Source organism: Aythya fuligula, chromosome 4 (assembly GCF_009819795.1).
Source record: "Aythya fuligula isolate bAytFul2 chromosome 4, bAytFul2.pri, whole genome shotgun sequence".
In the NCBI taxonomy this organism is placed as follows: domain Eukaryota; kingdom Metazoa; phylum Chordata; class Aves; order Anseriformes; family Anatidae; genus Aythya; species Aythya fuligula.
Genome location: NC_045562.1, coordinates 52,968,463 through 52,991,302, shown reverse-complemented (window position 1 = coordinate 52,991,302; position 22,840 = coordinate 52,968,463). Strand labels below are relative to the sequence as shown.

At 45.0% G+C, this 22,840-nt stretch overlaps 1 protein-coding gene across 1 annotated transcript in view; it reads right to left on the bottom strand.

Annotated features, from left to right (window-relative positions):
• Positions 1 to 16,333, bottom strand: part of SMIM14 (small integral membrane protein 14) — a 38,101-nt gene extending 21,768 nt beyond the window's left edge. The window contains exons 1-2 of the mRNA XM_032186741.1: positions 16,183 to 16,333; positions 2,484 to 2,594 (exon numbers count right to left, since the gene is read on the bottom strand). Coding sequence (XP_032042632.1) covers positions 2,484 to 2,558 — 75 coding nt within the window. The 5' untranslated portion in view covers positions 2,559 to 2,594; positions 16,183 to 16,333. The remainder of the gene's footprint in view (positions 1 to 2,483; positions 2,595 to 16,182) is intronic.
• Between the last annotated feature and the right edge of the window lie 6,507 nt (positions 16,334 to 22,840).

The following is a 22,840-nucleotide window of genomic DNA, read 5'->3' as shown; positions in this document are numbered from 1 at the left end:
GTGAGACCTGTGGAATTCAGCAACCTTGGAAAATATCCAAGGGTTTATTTTAAAACAAATTCCTGTTTGCTCACACTGTGTACAACTGAGTGACAAAACAGAAGCTTAGAAAGCAAACTCTTACCGAAGAATACAAGCTACCTATATAATAATGGAGATTTAGGAAGTCTGCTAAATCATGCAAAAGGTCACTTGAGGATGATTCTCTGGCCACTGACAGCATTTTGAGAATTTGCCTTTCTAGATTCTGCTGAACTATCCCAGCTAGTGATTTGTTCTTATAAATATTTAGCAACAGCTGGTTTTCCTTTTACAACAGATGAAATCTGGCATTTCCCATTACTCCTCACAGTTTCAAATGTTGAATCATATCATCTTTTTGGAAGCTGAACATTGAACAATAAACTTTACTCCTGCAGCTACACAGAACTGTGTAAGATTGGCCTTGGTGACCACCCCACTGAGGATGACAGCTGTGATTTGCTCCATTTACGTTCACAACACAGGAACCAGTGTGCCTCCACATCACCCATTTGCACCCACCTACTGCATGGTGCTGCCTAGGAACACAATCTCACACACCTTTGTGGCACGTGTAACTCTGGACACACCTCTACTTTGAATCCTCCAGCCACAGCAAAAGAGCACTAGCAGACTTATGCCATTGTTTATCGGTATCTTCCAGCAAAAAAAAATAATGAAACAGTAAGAAATGTAGAACTGGCATCAAAAGCCTGGACCATACTTCAGGCTTGCTTCAGGCTTGCATCTGACAAACCTGAGGAAAGAGCAGCAAACACTCATCCTCCTTCCTCCCTCCCAGCTTCACGAAGTTTGGTCCTGGGGCTTCCTCTGCCACCTTCGCATGTATCATGGCACATATCTCATCATGAGAAAAAGACAAAAATCCTTTCTTGGGACAAACTGTTGCCTTTCAGTAATGAGATATGAAAGCAAGCCAGCCTCTAATGACTTGTGAGACCCAGGCAAGAACTGGCTGCACCACACTTGAGAGCTACCAAAGGGAAATGATATCAGGCCCACACAGAACAGGGAATTGGCTATACAGACGTGCTCTATTTGTCTGGTGCCATTTTGGACTTCAGTGCAGCTGGCCACTAGATTTGGACTGTTTGGCAACCCCAGCTTTGATGCATAGCACAAGGGTTGCCACGGTCTGTGAGCCAAATGCTTATTGTTTCCTCTTATCCTTGCGGGGGATCATTTTGCCTTCTGCTGCAGCCAGTGACAGAGCCTGCTTTATTTATTTATTTTTGTTTGGTTTTGTTGTTTGTTTGTTTTCAGCACTGCTTTGGCTCCCTGTGTGGCCTATATATTTATTTTTTTTTAAGTCATTCTTGGTGTGTGGGCCACGAGGCACAAGGTGAGAAGATGACGGCATGGGTTCCACAGTGCTACATTATGGACATCTATGGTGAACACTGCTTACTCTGAGCACAGTAATTCTGAAAATGGGGTCACCTGTGTTCCCGAGAGCACAGGTACAGCTTCTGCCTGGCTTTAGGTTCTTCCCCTGGTAGTCCAAAGGAGACAGTATAGTGATGAACTCCAAGGTCAAGAGAACATGGACATGCAGGACTTGGTCTTCAGGGTAAAGCAGAGCCATATCAACGAAACCCACACATTTGCAAGAACAAGCTATAAATATGTCTTGCAAAATACTGTTTAAAGCAAGTTTGTCCTTCCTTGAATGTATGCAAGTGGAATTGGTTTTATTATAAGGTCAAGCACAGGAATTGATTCCCAGACATATATGGTTTGGGATTTGCACATTACCCCTACTCTTATCCTAGGCTAGTTGGAGACCATGTTTTCCTGAGAACCTTCCTAAGACACTGATAAGAAACCCTTTGAAGAAGGGTCTGATCCTAGAGAGGCTGTTCTTCACAAATACTGCCTTAAGCAGTTGGTGTACTCAGTAACTTAAAAGGAAATTATTTTAAACCCTAAGAAAGAAAAATGGGATAAAAACAAATATATGAAAATCAACAAGGGGAAGCAAATCAAACAGAACTCAGAAGTCAATATCACTAGATTCTCAAATCCAGTATTTTTTTAAAGCTTAGTTTAAAAAATATAAAAACTGTTACAAAAAAAAAAAAAAAAAAAATTAAAAATCAACTTGCCACATGGGTAGGTGGAATTTCATGTGTGTGGTATCAAACTGAACTCAAAGAGTGTACAGGGTAGTTTCTTTGGTTTTATGCAGATTAAAAAGGGGGTTACAGAGAAGCATTTCAACAGAAACAATGCCAATGCTGTAAAAATGCAGCCCTGGAAAATAAGAGAAAGTTATCATCTTTATTAAGTACTCAAATGCTCATCAGAAAGTCAGATGCAGAGATTCTAGCTGTACATGCAGCTGAATAAGCAAAATCAATAGCATCAGTAACTGCAAGTGTGCAAATGCTGAAGTAATGTCTGAATAACCACCTTTCCCAATACTCTCATATCATCCTTACCAGATTAATGAGTCTTCTCATTGCATGTTCATGTGAGCAAATGCATTCACAAGGATCAAATCCACCTTCTGCCATGGTTCTCTGGATAAACCTGAACTCGTCTGTGAACACCTAGGAAAAATAAGAATAAAGGTACAATGAACTCTTTTTTCAACTGACCTTATTTTACAGACTCCCACATCAAATTTCAGCTCATTTAATGCCAGAGTGAAAAGGCAAGACAAAGCAGAGTAATCCTATTATTCCTTTGGCAGCATGAATGAAGAAGTCCGGTGTGTGCAGTTACCTTTTGATGTTGCTGAAAGCAGTGTCTCACACAGGCTTCCTTAGAGAGCCAAATAATTTTTTGCAAGTATCTGTGAATCCCCCCTGAGTTTTCCTACATACCACTATGAAATGTAGCCTGACAAACAAGAACTACACAAATTAAATTCTGGTTTCTCATCTGCATAGTGAGACTTTTAAGTGTATGAATACAATTTGAAAAGTCAGGGGAACTTGTGTTCTTAAACCCCTTACAAACTGTTGGCATTCTCCCCCTGGATCAATGTACAGGAAAATAATTTAAAATTCTGTAACTTCTTTGCTAGAGGGGGAAACAATCATCCCCATTGTATAATGAAAGCAAGCAGCAGGGGTGCAAAAGTGGATGTACTTGGAAACGCTTTAAAAATGGAGCTACTCATACTAATTTTAGATCAAAGAAGTAGGTCATCCAGCTAGCTACACAGAAAACAAAAGTTCAAAGATGCTGTAATGGACACGGAAGGGAAGCCATTCTAGGTCATTCACCTGCTAAAACCACTTCCACACCAGACACTCAGCAATAGCACGAGCCCACCTTTACTGTTCAGCAAGTTTTCTCAGTGACTTAATTGATGGTCAAAAGGGGCAGCAAATTGTAAGGCATTTCTACCCCTGTGGTCAAGTCAGGGATTGTCTTCTCTCTAACGAGGACTGTTAGGATGCACGAGATTAATTCTCCAGAATGATACTTCCAAAGTATGACTGCTTAACTTGGTATTAATAAGGCGAGATTCAGATTGTGTTTGTGCTGCACTCACTGGGGTCCTAATGTGAGGTAACTGGCAGGCTTCATAAAGGCAGGCGCATGGAGCAGATACAAGCTGTCTGTTTCCTAAAGTAGCTTGTGGAAGTGCCAGCCTTTTGTTGAGGGTGTGCTCAATGAGCAGATGTCGTGCTCCGCAACCTCCACCTTTAAAAACTCAGGGCCTTGATTACACACAAACATCCTGATATTCTGATCTCATTAGGAGAAAGAGTAACAACCCATACGGCTGTAAGAGATCTTCATACACCAGAACGTGTCACCACAGTTGTTCTTCCTTCCTGGGGTAAGAAGCAGAAAAAAGAAAACGCACTTCCAAAGTCCTTCCTCCATTCACTCTGAATGCTTGCCACTTTTCCGTGTTACCCTCTGCCATGGAGCAGAAGGCCAGATCGTGAAAGAAGGTAAGAGAGATCTGTATCTGCGTTATAGAATATCTACTCCAGTGCAGTTATCTGCTTGGGTCTTTGCTTTTTAAAAAGAATACTAAATACTGAAAAAGAGCAGAAAAAATATTGAAGAGATGGAGGAAAGGCGGTTTAGATAATAAAAAAGATTAATCTGACAGTTTATTGAGAAGACTGAGAGATTACGTAGCGTACAGATTTGCATAGAAAAATAAACCTAAGTATTGAAAGAAGTTCTTAAATTTTAACAGGAGTTCTTCTATTTTAGCATGAGGCTAAAAGCTCTGATAAAAACCCTGGTAAAAGCCCTGGTAGCGCCAAAGAGTGCAAAATGGTTTCTCTGGACATACACTGACACCCAGAACAAGGCACTTGAACCAGTGAAGGTGTAAAACAGTATTTAATTCTAACTTGAGGGATTTAGGAATCAGTATCACATAGTAATGGCACAACAATTAAGAGAGCTGGGTTGTTAATCTGTATAAGACTAGGAGAAATCAGATCATCAAATAATCATCACCAATGAAACCATTCTTTGTTGAGCATGCAACTGAAAAAGATTAGACAATAACGAGGAAAAGAAATCTGTCATACAACATCATAAATATAAGGAGAGGTGTGCTAGAAGGGGTTTACCCCAAGGCATCTGCAATGTACATGACAAATTACCTGAACAAGATAAAATAAAGCACAACACATGTCACCAGGTAAAATGCCTTCCAAGCTTTTCAGCACAGTCTTCCTTACAAGCTTTCTCACCTTCAAATGACACTTAAAGGAATCATCCCTCATCTGTCCCTCCTTCAAGCCTATACCAAACTCTTACTGGCAAAGGAATGAAGATGGACCATTTATAGTGAGAAGAACACTATTTTTTCTCCTGACAAAGGACTGGATGAAATAGATTTTTACATGCATATGTCCAGTGACAAGGCATAATGAACCACTCTGTACTATATGATGATTTTCACTTGTAAAATGACTCTCACAGACTCTCGTGTCTGTGTTCCTCATTATTAGCTTAATCACTGGATTATTTGTAACACACTGTGAATGTAGAAAGTGCTCGATATCAGCTAAGCTCCGTAACTAGATCCCTAAGTTTATTAACGTCTCACTCCCGTGTGAGATTTGGAAATAAGAGGCCAGTATTTTTATCTATCTGGGAGCAGGATTCCTTGGCTCCGCCGCGTGCTCTTAGGCAGCCCGTTCACAAAACCCTGTGCCAGCCCTGCAGCGTGCTTCCTGCATGCCTCCCGGTACTCGCAATCGTCCGACCGCACGTCAGCTGCTCGTTTGTTCTGCCCAGCTCTGACCTCCTCGCTGAGCCACGCCGACTCTCCACCTTCTGCAAATACAGCTCTTCCACTTACAAGAAAGAAAAAAAGAAGAAAAAAAAAAAGGATATGCAGGATACGCTCCCTTCTTTTCTTCATGACCTAGAGAAAGAAGAAACGGGCTTGTGGCTTTGTTTTACTGTGTTTTCTGTACGTTCTCCTGTTTGTTGTAACCTCGGTTTTCTTGGAATTTAGAGAGTAACTGGTGAGAACACAGCAATTGGTGAGGCCGTGGCACCAAATGAACGCAAGCACTCAGACAGAGCTACTTTCAACCTCGTTAAAATGACTGCATTTTGCTTCGGCTACGCTATCGATAAGGCAGTATTTAACGCCGGGTTTACAAACAGCTGGAAGATGTGTTTGGCAAACAGCTCTCAGCACTAACAGCTGCAAGGTACATGTTACGGCCCCCAGATAAGCAAAATGATACAGAAACCTTAATGAAGGAGAGAACCAGGAGGCGTGGGTGAATACGACATACCATCAGCGAGTCAACAGGACTTCTTCGGTGTAAAGAGGCCCGTGGAGGCAATCACAAACAGCACTTCTGAAATTAAAGTGCTGCAGCCAGAGCCAGGACTGCTATAATTCAGGAGCAAAACAGGAGACGGTCTCTGATGAGTTAAGGCAGAAATAAAAGCCCACCATTACCTTCCGACTGGAGCAGCTATTTGCAATTGTAGGCAATGAAGCCATATTGAAAAACATTTCCATGCAATTGTTAAAATCATGAGTCTTCTCAGCTATGGTAATTATTGTAAATTGTTTTTTCTTTTATTGTCTTTCCCAACCTGAGCCCTACAGCTGCGTGGTGTATTTTATACATCCTACTATCAAAAAAACAATCTCAATGTTGTCTTTTTTTTTTGGACCTGGAGACTCTCCTATACTTTAAAATTCTTGTAATGATTATACATTATTTCCCAATTCGGCAGCATCTCTCCTGAGTGAACAGCATGCAGCTGGTGAGCTCTGGGAGACAGAAATTATGCTCTGCTTTTCTCCACCCTCATCATTACAAAACTGAATTCCTTTCTAGCATGAAGGCAAACGAGAAGTTTTGTCCACTTTCCATGGGCTGGATGCTCTCCAGCGTGACTCCAATACTATGCTGTTTAACAAGATTGTCCAGGTGAACTCTACTCTTTAGTAAAAGGAAGTGTACAAAATGATCATTCAAGTTTTTGAAGAAACTCACTACCCAAAGCACATCGCCAGCATGGCTACAGATTTATCACAGCTCAAACACGGCATCCTGAGCACTAAAACTTTACACCCATTAAGTCTCATCTTTCCTGGGTCCGAGCACTCTTGAAAATCACACACGGCATACACACAATACAGTGTTGTGGTTTTTTTTTCTGCCAAGAACTATTTTTGCTGTGTTGCTATTTCCTTGAATATTGAAGGTTGGAAGTCCTTAGAAGCAAAATATCTCACAATGCAGCAAACAAGTAGCAGGAACTTCCCACCTTACTTTAAAGAGAAACAAAATCTCCCCTATTTAGCTCCCTATTACTATTTTACAGACAACTGCAACATCTCAAAGCATAATTATCAAATATCTCTAACATGCCATAGAGTTAATTTTGCTTCTGAGTTCAGCTTTAGCGAAGTACGGCAGAACAAGTGAAAATACGTACAAAAAATTGAAATTAAAATGTAGAAAGAAAGCACGCGACTTGTTAAGGCTCCGCAGGCATTCCGAAAAATGCTGAAGGGCTGAAACACCAAAAGCCACACACAAAGCATGCCTCAAAGATAAAATGCCCATTTGAATCTTCCTGCCACAGGCAGAACCCCTCCCTCCCATAAAGGTAACCCTGCCTGGTTACTCAAAGTCCAGTTCAACATCACACAGGTATACGGTGAAATTACATGTAAAGGTATCTTCAGTGGGGCAATGCTGAAATCTTGCTAATTAAAAACCAATCAATAGAGTCTAAACATTCAAATCCAGTGAATCCAAGCTAAATTTGTTACACTGTGCATTTTCCTGCTGATTGCTATCTTCTCTCTCCTTGTACTTCATGCACATCCACACAACCCCGAGGGTTTTATCAGCCTTTTACTGAACCACCTGCCTCCAGCTCACCAGCCCGTTATTTGGCTGCCCACTATTTCAGCTGTACGACCAAACTCGGAGTAAGAAAGGCCAGGGAATTTTACCCACTGACTCCTGCATTGAGCTGCTCTTCAGACTGGGTTAGAGCACAGAGTGGAAAAACAATAGGCACGGATTTGGGGTTTCTCTCTTAAATAAACTAGCCGGAGACATGTGCAGCTGGGACTGGCTGATTTCACCTGCAAAGAACTTGGCGAAATTTCTCATTTCTCAATTACTGTCACCAGAAATGCAGCACGTTGCCTATCACCAGAGCAATATAAAGGAGGAACGAGGCAGAAATGATAACCAGGCCATTAAAAAAGCAAAGGAAGCAAATAACTAAACACAGGATAAAGCTACAGGACAGCGTAGGAAAACAAAAGCACTCGTAGTTGAATAGGGAAGAAACATCACAAAAGGAGCTGCAGAAATAGGCAGAAAATAAGGAGAAAATAGGCAGTGCTTTAAAATAAATGCGGGCTATTCTGCCTGAAGTTAGTGGATGCATATTGCTCACAGGGATGAATCAAAATGAATCCAGAAGCCAAGGACCTGGCATAGGCATCCTGTGGAGGTGGCCACGTAGCCAAAAGCTTTCAGTTGCTGGGGTTATGGGACCGGCAGTAAGGAGCTTGGAGATTCCTACAGAGACTTCCTTCACAAAGCGACTTCCTCGGTTCAAACAAGGCTAAAAATAGGTTCTGTAAAAAAGAATTTGTATACAAATTGATACTAATGAAAACATCCCAGCGACCTGCTCTCCTCTGCTACTGTAATTTAAATAGCTCAAGTAAATGTTCCCTCTCAGAACTTGGGTCTGAAACACCGCAACACTACGTTTGGCTGTTTTTACAGTGGTAATTTTTTAATCCCTTTCATTAGCGATGCAAGGGAAGCTCTGTCCCATCACTTCCACGCTTACAGCTCCATCCGACTGGCACTGAAGGAAATGCTCCCACTGCTGTCAGCAGACCAGGATCCAGTGGTCCTGGAAGGTCTCAGATCCTCAGAGGGCTACTCATGATCCTTCTCCACCAGGCCAACTCCTGGGCATTAAACGGAGTTTTTAGGACAAAAGAAAACCAACTGGCTGGCCGGGCACGAAAGCAGAACAGCAGGATGCAAATGTGGGCCCTGCACCAGCACAGCGAAGTGTGGCTCCAATTACAGCCTCCTGCTAATTGGCCCCGCTCAGCCCATCCGTGTGGCTTTCCTCGTGGAAAGGGCTGCAGTGATTTTGCTGGCTGATACAATACCCAAGGAGAGCTCCTAGGCACAGCAACACTTTCAAAGCATAAACCGATTCCCCTCGGTCTCTGCCCTTAAAACTCTGGGGGGGAGGAGGAAAGCAGCTGATTTTGTCCTCGAAAGCATCAGCGGGTCTCCCCGGACTTCCAGCCGCAGCCTAATGAGTTGGCAAGTGTATTTTTGCACCGTGACTTTCCTCAGGATAATTAACAAGATCCGAGATGAACTTTTCAGTGCAGATTAAGCTCAGCCGGTTCCTTTCTTTCCCCACGGAAGCAGCGCTGAGCCGCGCACACAGACGTGGTTTCAAGAGGCACCGCGAGCAGTTGGAGCTCCGAGCAGAACCGTTCACCCGGCACATCCTGCTCAGCGCACGCTGCTGGGAAGCTTTCCTGCTGCCTCACAAACCGTTTGGTGTGTAAGTAAATTAGGAATTAATTTTCCAGTGTCATCCATCTGGTGCTTATTACAAATGCTGATTTGCTATCAAACAGCTCCTTAAAAGTAGGAGCAGAACCACAGAAGCGCTGATCCAGGCACAAAAGGATGGATGCTTCAGTGACATGCCCAGACCAGGGAGGGAGCTGCTGAGCAGGGCCTGGCTCAGAACCGAGGAGAAAGTGCCAAGGATCTTCCTCACCTTCTTCCCAGCGGTCTCCCAGGACCACAGCAGCATTGGTGCACTCCTTGTCCTCGTCAACTTGTGACTGTCTCAACGCCACCAGCATCGCTCAGCCACCGGTGTTTTCACCCCAACGTGGTCACCTGGACATGTCCCGAGGAGGTCAGGAGAAGACTTCTTCCTGGCAGCAACGAAGCAGGAGCCACACGTGAGGACTTGGGAGGGTTATGGGATGGCCAAAGCCCTCTGACAGCCAAGCATCACGATTCTTCTCTCGCCGAGGTCCGTGCAAAGCTCGTGCTGCTTCCAAGGGTGGCAGGAGCTGGTACAAAGCTGCCAGCAAATGCACTGCTCATGGACACCACACAAGGCAAACGAGGGTAAGAGCAGGCTGAGGTAAATCAGCTCAGGTCCAAATGGTTCATCAGGGAGCCCCAGATGGCACAGACGCTTCTTTGAGTTTAATTAAAGCCAGGCAACGTCAAGCACAAGCCTTAGAGGACAAGAACCCACGCATCCAAACCCCACTCTTCTGGTACTGCTCCCCGCTTTCCTCTTCGTGGCCAGTCCCCAGTAGCTGAGGGGGGAGAGACTTCAGAGGTGAAGGCTACCAGCCTGCTGCCAGTGGTTTGGCTTCTGGGGGAATTCAGCATTAATAGGACCCACCAAGATTTAAAAAAAGCTATTGGCTTGTTCCCATGCAGGTGGCCGAGCATTTCTTCTGGGCGAAACACTTGAAAAGGAGCTAATTATGCACAGCCAGCCAGGGACCAAAAAAGCAGTCCAGCTATTTTGGAATTCATTTACTAATATTTGATGCAGAACGCTAGTGCCAAACTCCAGCTGTCAGCGTTTGGTCATCCTTTTGTTAAAATGATGACATTTCCCTGAAAGAAATCTCATCCCCTGCAACATGGAAGCTAATTAAGAGAAGATGTCAGTGGCACAGGACATTGTCCAAGAATAATACTCTCTTTTTCTGCAAAGTAAATGCTTCAGCTGCACTTCAACATTTACATCTAAAGTAGAAGCTGCGACAACGGTCTAGGACAATGAAATTATTTCTATTACACTGGAGGACTAATGGAAATTTAATCATTTTGCTTGACATATGTTAACGCAAAAGGCTGGGCTACCCTCTGTAAAATTACTGAGCTGCTGCATCTAACCAGCTTACAGAGCAAACCGGGAGCCCTCTCCTGTGGTAAGGCAAGAACCCCATTGATTTTAATGGGATTTTACCCTTGAGCCGGAACTAGAAGAGCCAGCTCCAAGGCAAATTGGCTTACTTTCCTGCTTTTGGATAGCACCAGGGACTACCCGCGGCTTCTGCTGACATTCTTCTTCCCATTCCCCAGTAACAACTCCCAGTCCCCTCAACTCGGCACCCCTGGAGCTGCACCAGCGCTGCGCTGCTGCTGGAAGCTGCACACGCTGAGCCCCAAAGCCCAGCTCCAGGAGGACACCCGTGCTGTGCCACAGCCTCCAGGGCTAAAGGTTTGCAGAGCCGAGGGCCTGCAGGACTGATCCAAACCGAGCGGTGACACAGGGAAGAGGAGCTGGAGCTCCCTTCCCTGCCTTTTGTAGGGCAGCAAGGACAACAGGAAATCGCCGTCGGTCACCCAGCCGGAGAGGTGCTTTGCACTTCACTTTCCTAATTTAAAATGATTATTTCCTTTCAAAGATGAAGTGTTGACAAAGAATATGCTCCTATAACAAACTCCATCTCTGCTCTTGTGTCAAGATTTACAGGTTAAGATTACCATTAATGTGTTCAAACGTACCAAAGCAACTCAGGAGCTCGAAGCAAAGCTCAGGACTCCAGCTCATAAGCAAATTACCGCGGCGTAACAAAGCCACTGCACAGCTGCTGGGCTGGGGGAACTGTCCCCAGGCACGCCCTTACCCCATGGGACTTGTGAGCCGAGGGGACTTTGTATAATCCACAAAAGAAAAAAGTTAAGGGGAGACACTTTATTCTGAACTGCCGGGGCACCCGGGCAAATGCTGCAGCTCCGATCACCTGCAATAAATAACTCACTGCTTTGAAGTGACTTTTTTTGGATGCTCAAGAACTAAGAATTTAGACTTTTCATCGCTTTGCAAAAGTAAACATTAAAAAATTCCCTCACTCCTTTACAGAAGAAAGTACCAGATCAAAAACAAACAAAAATGATAGTTTTTCCAATGTCCTGAGACACAATGTCTTGTAGCCCTAAGCAATGAAATTTTCTGAGACTTGTTTATTAGGAGTACAATTATTTAGTTTATAAAATACCTTACTAAATCCTTAAAACTGTAAAAACAGGCTACTCCTTCACGTTACTCCAACCCCACACAAACATAAAAATTATATTGAAATTCTTTGGAATATTTTCCTTCTTTTTTTTTTTTTTTTTCTCCGGGGATGACATATGTTTCTAATAACTTGCCACTGAGAAAACAGATTTAGCAGGGTAGCAGCATGCTGAGAAAGATAGCAGGATTTTCAATTTTCAGATGAAAGCAGCTCTATTCCCTGGCAGCCCTACTCCTAACCCCTTTAGGCCAGATCAAATTTTATCTGAAGCCAGCGGATGCCTGCCTTTGCCTTCAGTAGAAGTTGAATCAGGTTCTCTGCCTACCTGCAGTAAACAACTTGAGCTTATCAATTAGGGAATTTTTAATCAGCACTTCTACCGGAGGGAATCTGTTGCAATTAACAGGATTTCTGGGCTTGGTTATTTACATATGTTCAGCTCAACGAAGACCCAGTTTTCACCACAGAATAGCATCCACTCAGCAGACTCGCTGACTACTTTAGATCATCAAAAGGAAAGTGTTATGCAAATCGTGCGACTCTCCCCTGCACCTACGAGCAACAGATTTTTCAATCTATTCATTTGCATAAGGAAAATCCGTGGTACTGTTTCATGAGGTCAGGGTGGGTTGCTTTGAAACACGTCTCACATCTTCGTCTCTTAAGTCTTCCTGCAGGAAAGAAGGTAGATTGCACCTTTGGACGCTTTCCTTTCTACATATGGACTTGAAACTGAAGCATCCAACAATCTCAGTGCCTCAGAAAAGCCTCTATTGCCATAAATGCAGGAATATTATACTGTAATAGGATATACTGATATTATAATACCGGGATATTTCTGTGTTTCATGGAGTTCTCTGATAAAATCCTCATCCCCTGTGTTTTCAAACAGGGGCGCTGATGATAGGTGCCACCTAACCAGCCCAGCCCGACATGAAAGCAGTGAGCCCCACCGGGGCACAAACCCCTTGCAGAGGCACTCTTGTTAAGGCAACGCTGCTCGCACCAGGAAGCTTTGTTTCACACTTGATTTAGTCCGACTGTTTGAAGAGCTAACACCCGACTTTTCTTCACATCTGCATGCAATTTTATTCAGATGTTTTTTTTTTCCTAAAATAACTTTTTTACATATGAAAATTGGCATGTAATATTTAATCAGATTCTCTAAAATTATTGCCCTGCTAAAAATAAAGCTTTTACGATTAACCAGCAAGACATACATGAGCATGTACATACAACTATGTGAACAAACGAAGACCCAAACTCTGTTACTCCAGGTCTGCATTTGGCACCGATTTGACAAATAAAGCATTGCAAATGCTTATATCGTGTTAATGGCTGGAGCTGCATTTTTGTACAGCTTTTCTGTTCCTTTTGATAAAATCTTTTCTTCCCGAGCTCAGTGCTTTGGATCTGACATTTGTCTATCAGTTTTATAAAGTAAGAATGAAACTGTATTTAGCCCCAGAAAGCCACGGGTCTTAATGCATGCAAAGCTGCTGAAGAATCAGAACTAATCTTAATGAGGAAAACTTTTATCAAGTGTAACTCTGTCTGTTCCCACCCAAACGGGACTAATTTGTTCTGTTATCTCTAAAAATACCAGCCAGGCTCTTTGACTTAAGCCTCTGAAGCATATTTGTTCAATTAACAGCCATGCAAACGTACAACCACGCAATCATGCCAGGGGCTGCTCCCTGCCCACTTTCAGATCTTTCACGAAAAGCCCATCAGTCACCTCCAGGGAGCTTCCTCCTGCCCCCACCAATACCACAGGCGAGGTACCAAGATGGAAAGGGGAGGATAGGACCACGTTCCTCTGCTGTACAGCTACTGAAGTCCAGCAGAAATAAAGCTAACACTGACTGATCCTTCTCATACGCCTGGGTGCATCCCCACCTAATGAGGAGGAGTTGAGGCTTTCTTCAAATACGGGTTCCTGGGGAACTTGGGAAGCTCGCTGCTGGTGAGTCAAGGCCTGCAAGCTGAAGGAGCTATTCTGGGAAAAGCATATATTTTTTTTTCTTCCCTCTTTTCGTTCTTAACCTGAAGAAGCATTTCAAGATTTGGCTCCGTGGTGTAACTTCACAACATTTTCTCAGCTTCCACTGCACTGAGAGGGACTTGGGAGCACCTGGATCTCCCAAGTACTCAGCGTCTTGCAGCACCAGGTGCCTCATTAGCAACTGGATAGCTCTTAATGTATTAATAAATTGAATCTAGGAAGTTAGAGCAGAAAGCATGCTTAACACCAAGTGTGATAGTATATATGAATATGCTCACGGGCTCTCTAATTTGCTTTCTAAGCAGAATACAGGCAGATGACATCAATTTTTCTACCTATAAGTGCATCTGCCAAAATATTTTTACATCTGTTGCAAAAAGAAACCTAAATGTTCAAAGCACACAGAGTAAGAAACTGATACTTGGTATTGTTGGGGCACCACACACTTCCACTCATGCGCACTTTGAAAAAAGAAGATCTTGCTACTTCCATGGCACTGGCTTGAATTTCTGCAAAGACTCTTGATATTAGGTCCCATTATGACAAACTTAACAGGGACAAAATGTGGCCTTTAAGGGCGTATGTCAAATACCTAAAATATCTAGGAGGGAAAATTCTGAAACACGAACACAGGGTTTGTTTTATTACACATCTGTTATGCAAATAACATTCACGCATCGCTAATTCTGAAGTATAAATATATAAAAGCAGAAAATGAGAAGTTCATAACGAAACAAGAAGTCAGTTAGAAACTAACTTTCTCTAGAGCCAAATACCAACCTTTTGAAAGCAGACAGGGCAGTTACAAAACAATTAAAACCATAACGCATTTTTATACTGTTTGTATGTAGACTGCTTCTTTAACAACAGGTATATTTTTCTTATTTTTCCTTTAAAATGAAGGAAGAACACAGACTGCAGGATGCAGCCCAGGTAAGCAGGCTGTGCAGTTTGTACTTAATGGACCAGACTCGTGGTTTTGGTAAGGTGCTGGAAAACCACTGCCACAAGCATGGCATACGAAACCCCACAGAACCACGCTCATAATGTTTATTTCTATAGGCAGCGAGGCTAAAATACAATCCGACCAGGACAACAGAATGGCTGCCACTGCAATCTCTGTTTGGAAGTGGACCCTCGTGGCCCTGAGCAGGTCAGGGACTCCCCTGCTTGCCAGGGAGACACGTGCCCCAGTGTCTTGTGCAAGGACCAACAACATACACCCAGTCAGCCCTCAACCCTTGTTTAGCACCTTACACAAGATGATCTTAAACCACTTAAAACACAGAATTCCCTGCTACTCTGGAGTTGGGTGAGAAAAGTACATCTCATTTTACAAAAAAAAAGGGGCAAGAGAACTAAAAAGAGCTCACGCACACCTACCTCAGCAGCAGGGGAAGGGATGGCACTGAGGACTGAGCCAGCAACCGTGCTGCTAACCGTTACAATCCCTTTTCTCTACCAATTGCTTATACCGCTTCGAGCCACGCTGTCAGTGACAGGGTCACTTTTGAAAAGCAAAAATCAATAATCAGCAACAACAGCTTGATTTCTTTCATCTGGACAAGTCATACGAATATGAAGAACAAGACGGAATTATCAGGGACCTTACTCTCTGTTGCTGCATGCAGGAAGAAATCAGAAGTAAGATTTTTTTTTTCTTTTTTTTTTCTTTTCTTTTGTTTCTTTTTTTTTTGTTTTTTTTTTTGTTTTTTTTTTTTGTTTATTTTTTTTTGTTGTCTTTTTTTTTTTTCCAGCTGATGTCTGCTTTTGAAAGTAACAGAAACGAGTAAAGGTCAGCAGCACTCGAAGAGCTGAACACGAAAGACTTCTTAGAAGCAACCCGCTAAAGCTCACTGAGGCTGTGCACACTAATGACATTAACATAATATGCTATTAAAAAAAAAAAAAAAAAAAAAAAGAGTCCTGATGTTTAAAGGCTGGAGATGAGTTTTCGAGACTTATCTAGGCGCGTACACAAGGATGTTTACCAGCACGGCGCAGGCACACTCCCCATAGCCATAAATCCATAACCCAAAGATGATGCTGGAGACGGAGCGCAGGAACAGGTGTCTGCCGGGACGAAGTTTCGGAGGCAGGTCACGCACGGGGCTCACCTCATTGAGGAGCCGGGCTGTGGGCTCCAGCTCCTGGGGCTGGGTGTCGGGGACCCAGAGCTGGTGGCAGCTACAGAGGGGTGGCCACAGCTCGTATCGGGGTCTCTGCGGCCAGCAGCCCCCTGCGTGGCTTGCCCCGGCTGCCAGCCACAGCTGCGGGCACACGGATGAGGAATTCCCGGCTGGAAGCCCATCTGCAGGGTGTTGGTACCGTGACACCGTCCCTGTGCTGGGGGCTCTGTGCCCTACACGAGGAGCCCAATCCCCCCTCCAGCTGCACGCCCAGCCCAGCTGTCAGCCTGTCACTTCTCCGCGGAGCACCAACTGCAACCCCGGCACCCAGACCCGTCACCACACGGCACCCAAACCCCAAAGCGACCGGGGACGCCCCCCGGCCAGCCCCAAAAACCCGGCCCCGGCCTCGCTGCGGGCACTGCCCCGGGCTCCCCGGGGGGAGCGGCGGGGGGCGCGGGGGGCGGGCTCACCGTGCTCCGGCCGCCGTGCGAGGAGGAGGAGGAGGAGAAGGAGGAGGAGGAGGAGGAAGAGGAGGCTGAGGAGGGCTGGGGCGGCCGGGCTCGGCCCCGCTGCTCCGGGCCGGCTCCCACGTCAGCCCGCACCACGAGACCCGGATCTGCCGGCTCCTGGCGGCGGGGCCGGGGCCGGGGCGGTGCCGCGCCGCGACCGCCCCTCGCTCCCGCCCCGCAGCGGCTCGGCCCGGCCCTGCCGCCTCGGGAAAGGGGGGGGGGCGATCCATGGAACGGCCCCCAAACGAAGGAACGGCCCCAAAATGAAGGAACGGCCCCAAAATGAAGCCCTCCCTCCCCCCTCGAGGGGAGCGGGCTGTGGGGTGCGGCCAGTCCTCGAGCTGAGGCGTGAGGGGCGTGTGGTGCGCGTCGCAGCCCTCCAGGAGCTCCTGGCCCCAAAGCCCCTCAGCAATAAAAGCCTTCCTTATGGCAGCAGTCCGGCTAGAAGGTGTGGGGTGAAGTTAGGAATGGGGAACTTGAGGTGGTGGCTGCTCGAGGCAGCCAGCTGGGATCGGCCGTGCCTGGCCAAGGCGCTGTGCAGGAGGATGGGGCCAAGTCCTGCCCTGGGCACCGTGACCCCACACCATCATGCACCGGGGATTACACAGGAAAAAAAAAAATCTTGTTCTCTGATGTTTCCAAGGCTGGCTTGCGTCCTTCGAGACAGAAAACATGGATGCTGCTGAATTGCAGCGAGAAAGGCAGGCGGGATGGGAGCTGCAGGCTCCCACCAGTCAGTACCTCATAGCACGAGTGCCTCCTACGGTCTGACACGGCCCACACGGGGACAACCCTGGCTGTTCTCATCACTTCTCCACGTCACAGCACGTTCAAACCCTCTTTCATGGCTATAGGGTTGCCATTTGTTTTCATCCGAGCGTTTTTTTCAAGCTTTGCATGTCAAGCCTACATTGCTCTGCCAAGCCTTGGGCGCATTGCCAGTTGGCAGTCCTGCCCCTCCAGCAGTTTTTGGGGTGCAAAGCCGTGTTGTCCTTACAACGTGGTTGGCCCAGCTGCCTGCTCCCATTGCGGGGCTGGCCCTGGGCATAACAGCCCACTTCTGGGAGGCAGCTGGCCATGGCCCACAGTCCTGGCTTGTCGTGGACCTTTCCTCTCCTTACCCGTGTCAGCCCTTTCTCTTGTCTCTTTCCATGACCCATGTGTCAGCCCTTTCTTTTGTCTCAGTGCCAGACTAAACAGTGGCAACACTGGAAAGTGAACAGAAGCACAGACACAAAGCCAGGCCATCACACAAAAAATCTCAAGTGCACAGAGCCGATGTTGTCTTCTCTTCCTCGTTCCAGGGAACTGAACCTCTGGTAAGGCACTAAGGATGCTAAAATAGATCTTTAATTTGGGAATACAAAACTATATCCCTACAATGTTTCCTGGAAGAACAGGTTTCTTGACAGCCTGTCCCAGGAATTTAGAGTGCAACAGAAACCATGAACACCAGCTGCATCGAGGTACACTTGTTTGGGCTTTCTCTGGCTTGAAGTATATTTTGGTTGTCCTGACCCAACACAGGACAGCGTTAAGTTACCTGTGTTAATGGTTTCCTGCACAGTGCCAGAGGGTGGTCATAAGCAGTACAATCATCTGTAGCTGCATCTTTGCTCACACCTCTCCCTCAGCCGTCCTCCTAAGCCTTTAGCAGGGAACGAGCCATCCTAGAAGCAAGCAGAGATGGTTTCCCAACACCATTAAGCAGCCTTGCCTATCTGTCTACCCCTCCATACCAAGCACCTAGGGCTAGTCACTGTTCTAGAAAACGGAGGTGAGATCCTGAAATCCCCAAACCAGAACCAACTTACTGTACTAGTCCTGGCTCAGATAAGAGAGGAGAGCAGTGGCAACTCATCAGTAGTGGAGGGGAAAGTTCCTCCTGTCAAGCTAAGGCATGAACACTGAACACTTCTGTTTTCTTGCCTGTGGGTAAAGCCAAGCAGTCTGTTGTTGCTAAACGGCTGACAAGCACACTTGGGCAAACTGCTGGAATTGGGAAGAGAGTCTCACAGTGACTGATTCTTGGCAAACAATTTGTACAATCCTAAAATTGGAAGGGATAGACTAAATGAGCTAGACAGGCTCAGATGCCTTGTCTGAAAAAAAAAACATGAACTTGCAAAGGGTCTGCAAAGGAGAGGCAGGAGCTGGTGGGGATGGAGACTGAGCAATCTACAAGAAAGCAGCATGGAACTTACAGCTACAGCTGTGATGACTTCCTCTCTTCCTTTGACTCAAATGCAGCCCCCTCGAAACTCATCGTATCACAACTTTCTCACTCATTTCTCACATCACCCCATCCAGGAACTCACATCACAGTGCAATCTCTTGAAGTTGTCCCTTGATAAGATATGCATGCAGCAGTGTCTGGCCAGTTGGGCAGCATGCTGGGTGATATGCAAGCACGCACCAAACAGCTCCTCTCTCCTTAATCTTGTTTCTTTCCCTCATGTTGTTACTGCAAAGTTCTACATATCTGTGAACAAATTTACGTAACTGGGCTCAGGAAAAAGCTGACCTTTTCGGTATCGCATTCTGCATTATTTGCACTGCATATTTGACAGCAAAATCTGATCATTTCTCTGTTCAACATGTATGTTTCCATCGGCATGCTTGGAGAGCTGGGAACCTGATGACCCTAGTGAAGGATGGACTGCTGAAAGAGTGATCCTCGTGGAAAGAAACTTCAGAATATGAACCGTCAAGGAAGGCAATAAGAGCTACAGATAGTAGAGGGCAGGAGCAAGAAAAATCTCAGCTTCTTACTTTCAAATCAGCAAGTACATATATAGGCAGAGAGTAGGTATTTTGCATAAAGCATTCTGCCAGAGCATCCCTCACAATTTGGCCCTCCTGGTTCCCACGGGCAAATGAACAAGCCATAGCAGGCACTGATTCTATCTCAGCTTCCCACTCCCAGGCTTCAGCCATCTGCTCCCCTTACACTCACAAATTTAGTGCACGACACAGCAATAGCACGAGAACCTGATACGGAGGCTGTGTTCAGACTCACTCCATGAATTCTCCCTTCTGGCAGGCAAACTAGGATGAAAACAGTGATGACTTAGGCTACTGGTAATGACTTTACGAACGAAGGCATGAGATGCATTCAAGATCAGCTAGCAACAAGGACAGAATAGTAAATCCATTGATTTTGGCACACCAGAAAGAATTGTACTGCCCACTGCCAAGCTAAAATATGAAAACTCCACTTGAAGGGCAGAAGATGGTAATGTTCCTTCCACCCGTAACCCTGTACCATAGAGGAGGGTGGGAGCTGAGCAAAACTTACTGTGACATTCTCTACATCTGTCACATGAAAGTAGTGTGGCTGGGGCACTCTGCAAAGCAGCAGGCAGATGTCACATTCCAGATCCTGGTGCTAGCTTTCAACTTTTTTACCCTAATAGGCAATGGAAAAGCAGGAGTCATGCTGGTGAGCTAACCTGCCAAATAATGCATGACTTTGCTACAGATATCCAAGACCTTACTACTGTTGCCATTCCAGAGTTCTTCTGCTGATGTCCTTCTCATCTTTGCTGCCTGACCTGTGCCACTAGGTACGGTATCGCTCCCATACCGATACTTTGTGGAACGGAAATTCTTCAGCTGCAATTCATGCCTGATCTGAAAAATGACCTAGAAATGGGACAAGTCCTCTTAACAAAACTCCTTTTCTGTCTGCTCCCTCTTTTCCTGTATGCAGTCCGTAATAACTAGATAATGCTATTCCCAGAAGGAATCTGAAAAAAACTACACTGCAAATTTTGATGCTGAAAAGCCCCTTGGAAGACGTCTGAAGCATGGTCTGAAAACGGCATCCAAGAAGTCGAAGAAAAAAAGACTATAACGTCCCCTTGCAGTAGTAGCAAGGTATGAGTTGCCTTTTGGCAGCGACATGTCTTTTTAGCAACACTTCCAATTAGAAGGAGGCATCTAATTTTGGAAAAAGGATCCAAGTCCTTAGCAAAGTTGCTCACAGACATTCCTAGAATTCAGCGGGGATGGCATCGCACAAAGCACTGGGGAATTGCAAAGCACCCCGGGATACTAGGCAGCGAGACTGCGAATTAGCTGGCACAAAGACTGTATTGTGTGCTTAGGTTAATGTAACTGAAATTTAGTCGTGTAATCCCAACTGAAACAAATTTATACTGCTAGATTTTCTCAATGTACAGATACAAGCCTCATGAACGCCCGACCACAACCTAAGCTGTCAAGACTCACAGAATAAAATATGGCTGGGTGGAAGGAAGAAACCCCACTGAAGCTGTCAGAGGAGGGCTTTTGTACGGAGGGCTTTTGTGCTCTAGAAGCATCGACACACCAACACGGACTTTGAGATGTCAGGGGAAACAATCACAAAGGATTGCTATAACGCTGCCAGATTACAGCTGGCCAGTGACGTTTTCCAAGCCAGGAAATGGAGGAAGGAACTGTGAGACTGAGGAGGCAAGGATTGTTTTACAGTTAACTCGAATAATAGTTACGAGATCAGGCTGGCAAAATAATATTTAAGAATGGAAGATTAAGATCTGATCCACTGAATTGTTAATGACAACACTCATCTGAACCAGGCTGAAAATTAGATCTGAATTTCACTGTGATTGATAATTATGCAATCAGTGTCAGGAACATATTTTGCAAATACTTTGGGAAATCCCCTCTAAAAATGCGGTCTCAGTGAACCAACACTAGCATAACCTTAACAAATTGTTTTTCCTCTGGGGCAGAAACCATAATAGCAGCTGCACAGTTGTGGTAGCTTTCTTGCAAAGAAAAGATGAGAAGCAGTGTGAACTGCTTCTTGAGCCGCTGTAGTTCACAGCCATAAATTATCTGCAGCCATAAACTTACCAGCAGCTAACGTCGCTATATTTGTCTGAAAACTGCTGCCACTCGGGAAAAACACACATCATGTCACCCTCTCTCTGTGTTCAGAGCCATTTCGCCATTCTGTCTGAATCTGCCTCTGAATATGAGTCAGAGCCCTCAACTGTTACAGTTCTTACAGACTTGAAATAAAAATGAATCCCTGTTCATTTTCCAGGTGAACGTCTGATAGAAGAAGCCGTATCTGATAGATGAGCCACAGGCACAGAATGCAAGCCAGTAGGTTTGATGAATGCTAGTGCAGAAGAAAATGTGAGAAAAGGAAAGGAAAACAGGACCCCAAAGGATTTTTTGGAACACTTTACTACATCTAACTAAGAAGCAGCAAGGAGTCAAACTTTTCTGGTCAGGGTTTGGGAATTACTCTGATCTGAAATGGATATGCAGTTTTGTGTTTGGTAATAAGCACTCGGTATACAACTGAAATTTAAGAGTAACCTTCCATTAAAAAAGGCTTTATCTCCTAAGATCAAAGAGGGACGACATTTCATACATCACTGAGGAGGTGTATCAAGAGGCATAACTCTGCCAGTCAGTATTCTGTCACAAAGAGATGGCTGCACCTCTGCATGGACTCCAGAAGGAATAAATCAAAATGTTGGAAGAGAACCCGATCTATTATCGTGGTAAGTCATACTTTGGTTTCTGCAGCACATTCAAGCACGCTTTTCATCTTAGATCTTAGTAGGTGAGTACTGACAAAACCGAGGAATAACTCCTTTCTCAGCTTGCCAAGATCTGTGTGAACTTAATGCGACGGTTTTAGCTGGTGCACTTTTGCTCTTTGAGGCTGTGGTTATGGCACAGCTGGATGTTTGCTGCAGTAAGTTCTGTCAAATCTATTGAACAGGAGCTGTAAACCCTAGAAGTGGGTTAGTATATAAAAGATAATTACAACTTACGGAATTGATAACGCTATCAGGTCAGGAACAAAAAAAAATCTGTAGTATTCAGCTCATACTTCACACTTAGCAAATTTTGCAAAAATGTTGCATAAATTAAGGGAAAACATTTCAATGTTCACAGCGTGAATTTACATTTCCAATGTTGAAATGGGTTCTCGTGGTTACCTTTGTGTTAAGCTACTGAGGTCTAAATTGGACACAGATGTTGCCTCTAAAACTGGAGGTAATTACTGAAAAAAGATGAAAAGGATTTGAAGCTGGTGCCAGAAACAACTGAGGGAGCTAGACTCTTCTTAGCAGCACACAGTGTCAGGGCAAGAGCAACGGGCACAAACTGAAACGCATGAAATTCCAGCTGAACATAAGAAAACACTGCTTTACTCTGATTGTGGTTGAACATGACAACAGGTTGCCTGGAAAGGTTGTGGCATCTCTGTCCTTAGAGATATTCAAAACCCAGCCAAACATGGTCCTGGGCAACGTGCTTCAGATGGTCCTGCTTCAGAAGGGGGTTGGACTAGATGGTTTCATGAGAGTGCTTCCACCCCAATTTCAGTGGGGCTAAAATTATTTAAGATGGGTGACACGAAAATGCAGGGATAACAAGACACCCAGAAATAGCTGTGCAGGAAGGCAGTGCATACATAGACTATTTGGGGTTCACAGGTTTTATGCCTGCTGTATGGTTAGGGAAGGGACCAACAGCGTAACACCAACCACAGCATTCCTAGGACTAGGGGATGGGAGCTGCAAAGTCCTGAAAGACAATCATCCAGCATGACTGAATTTCTCCCAGCATGACTAACCTCTAATTG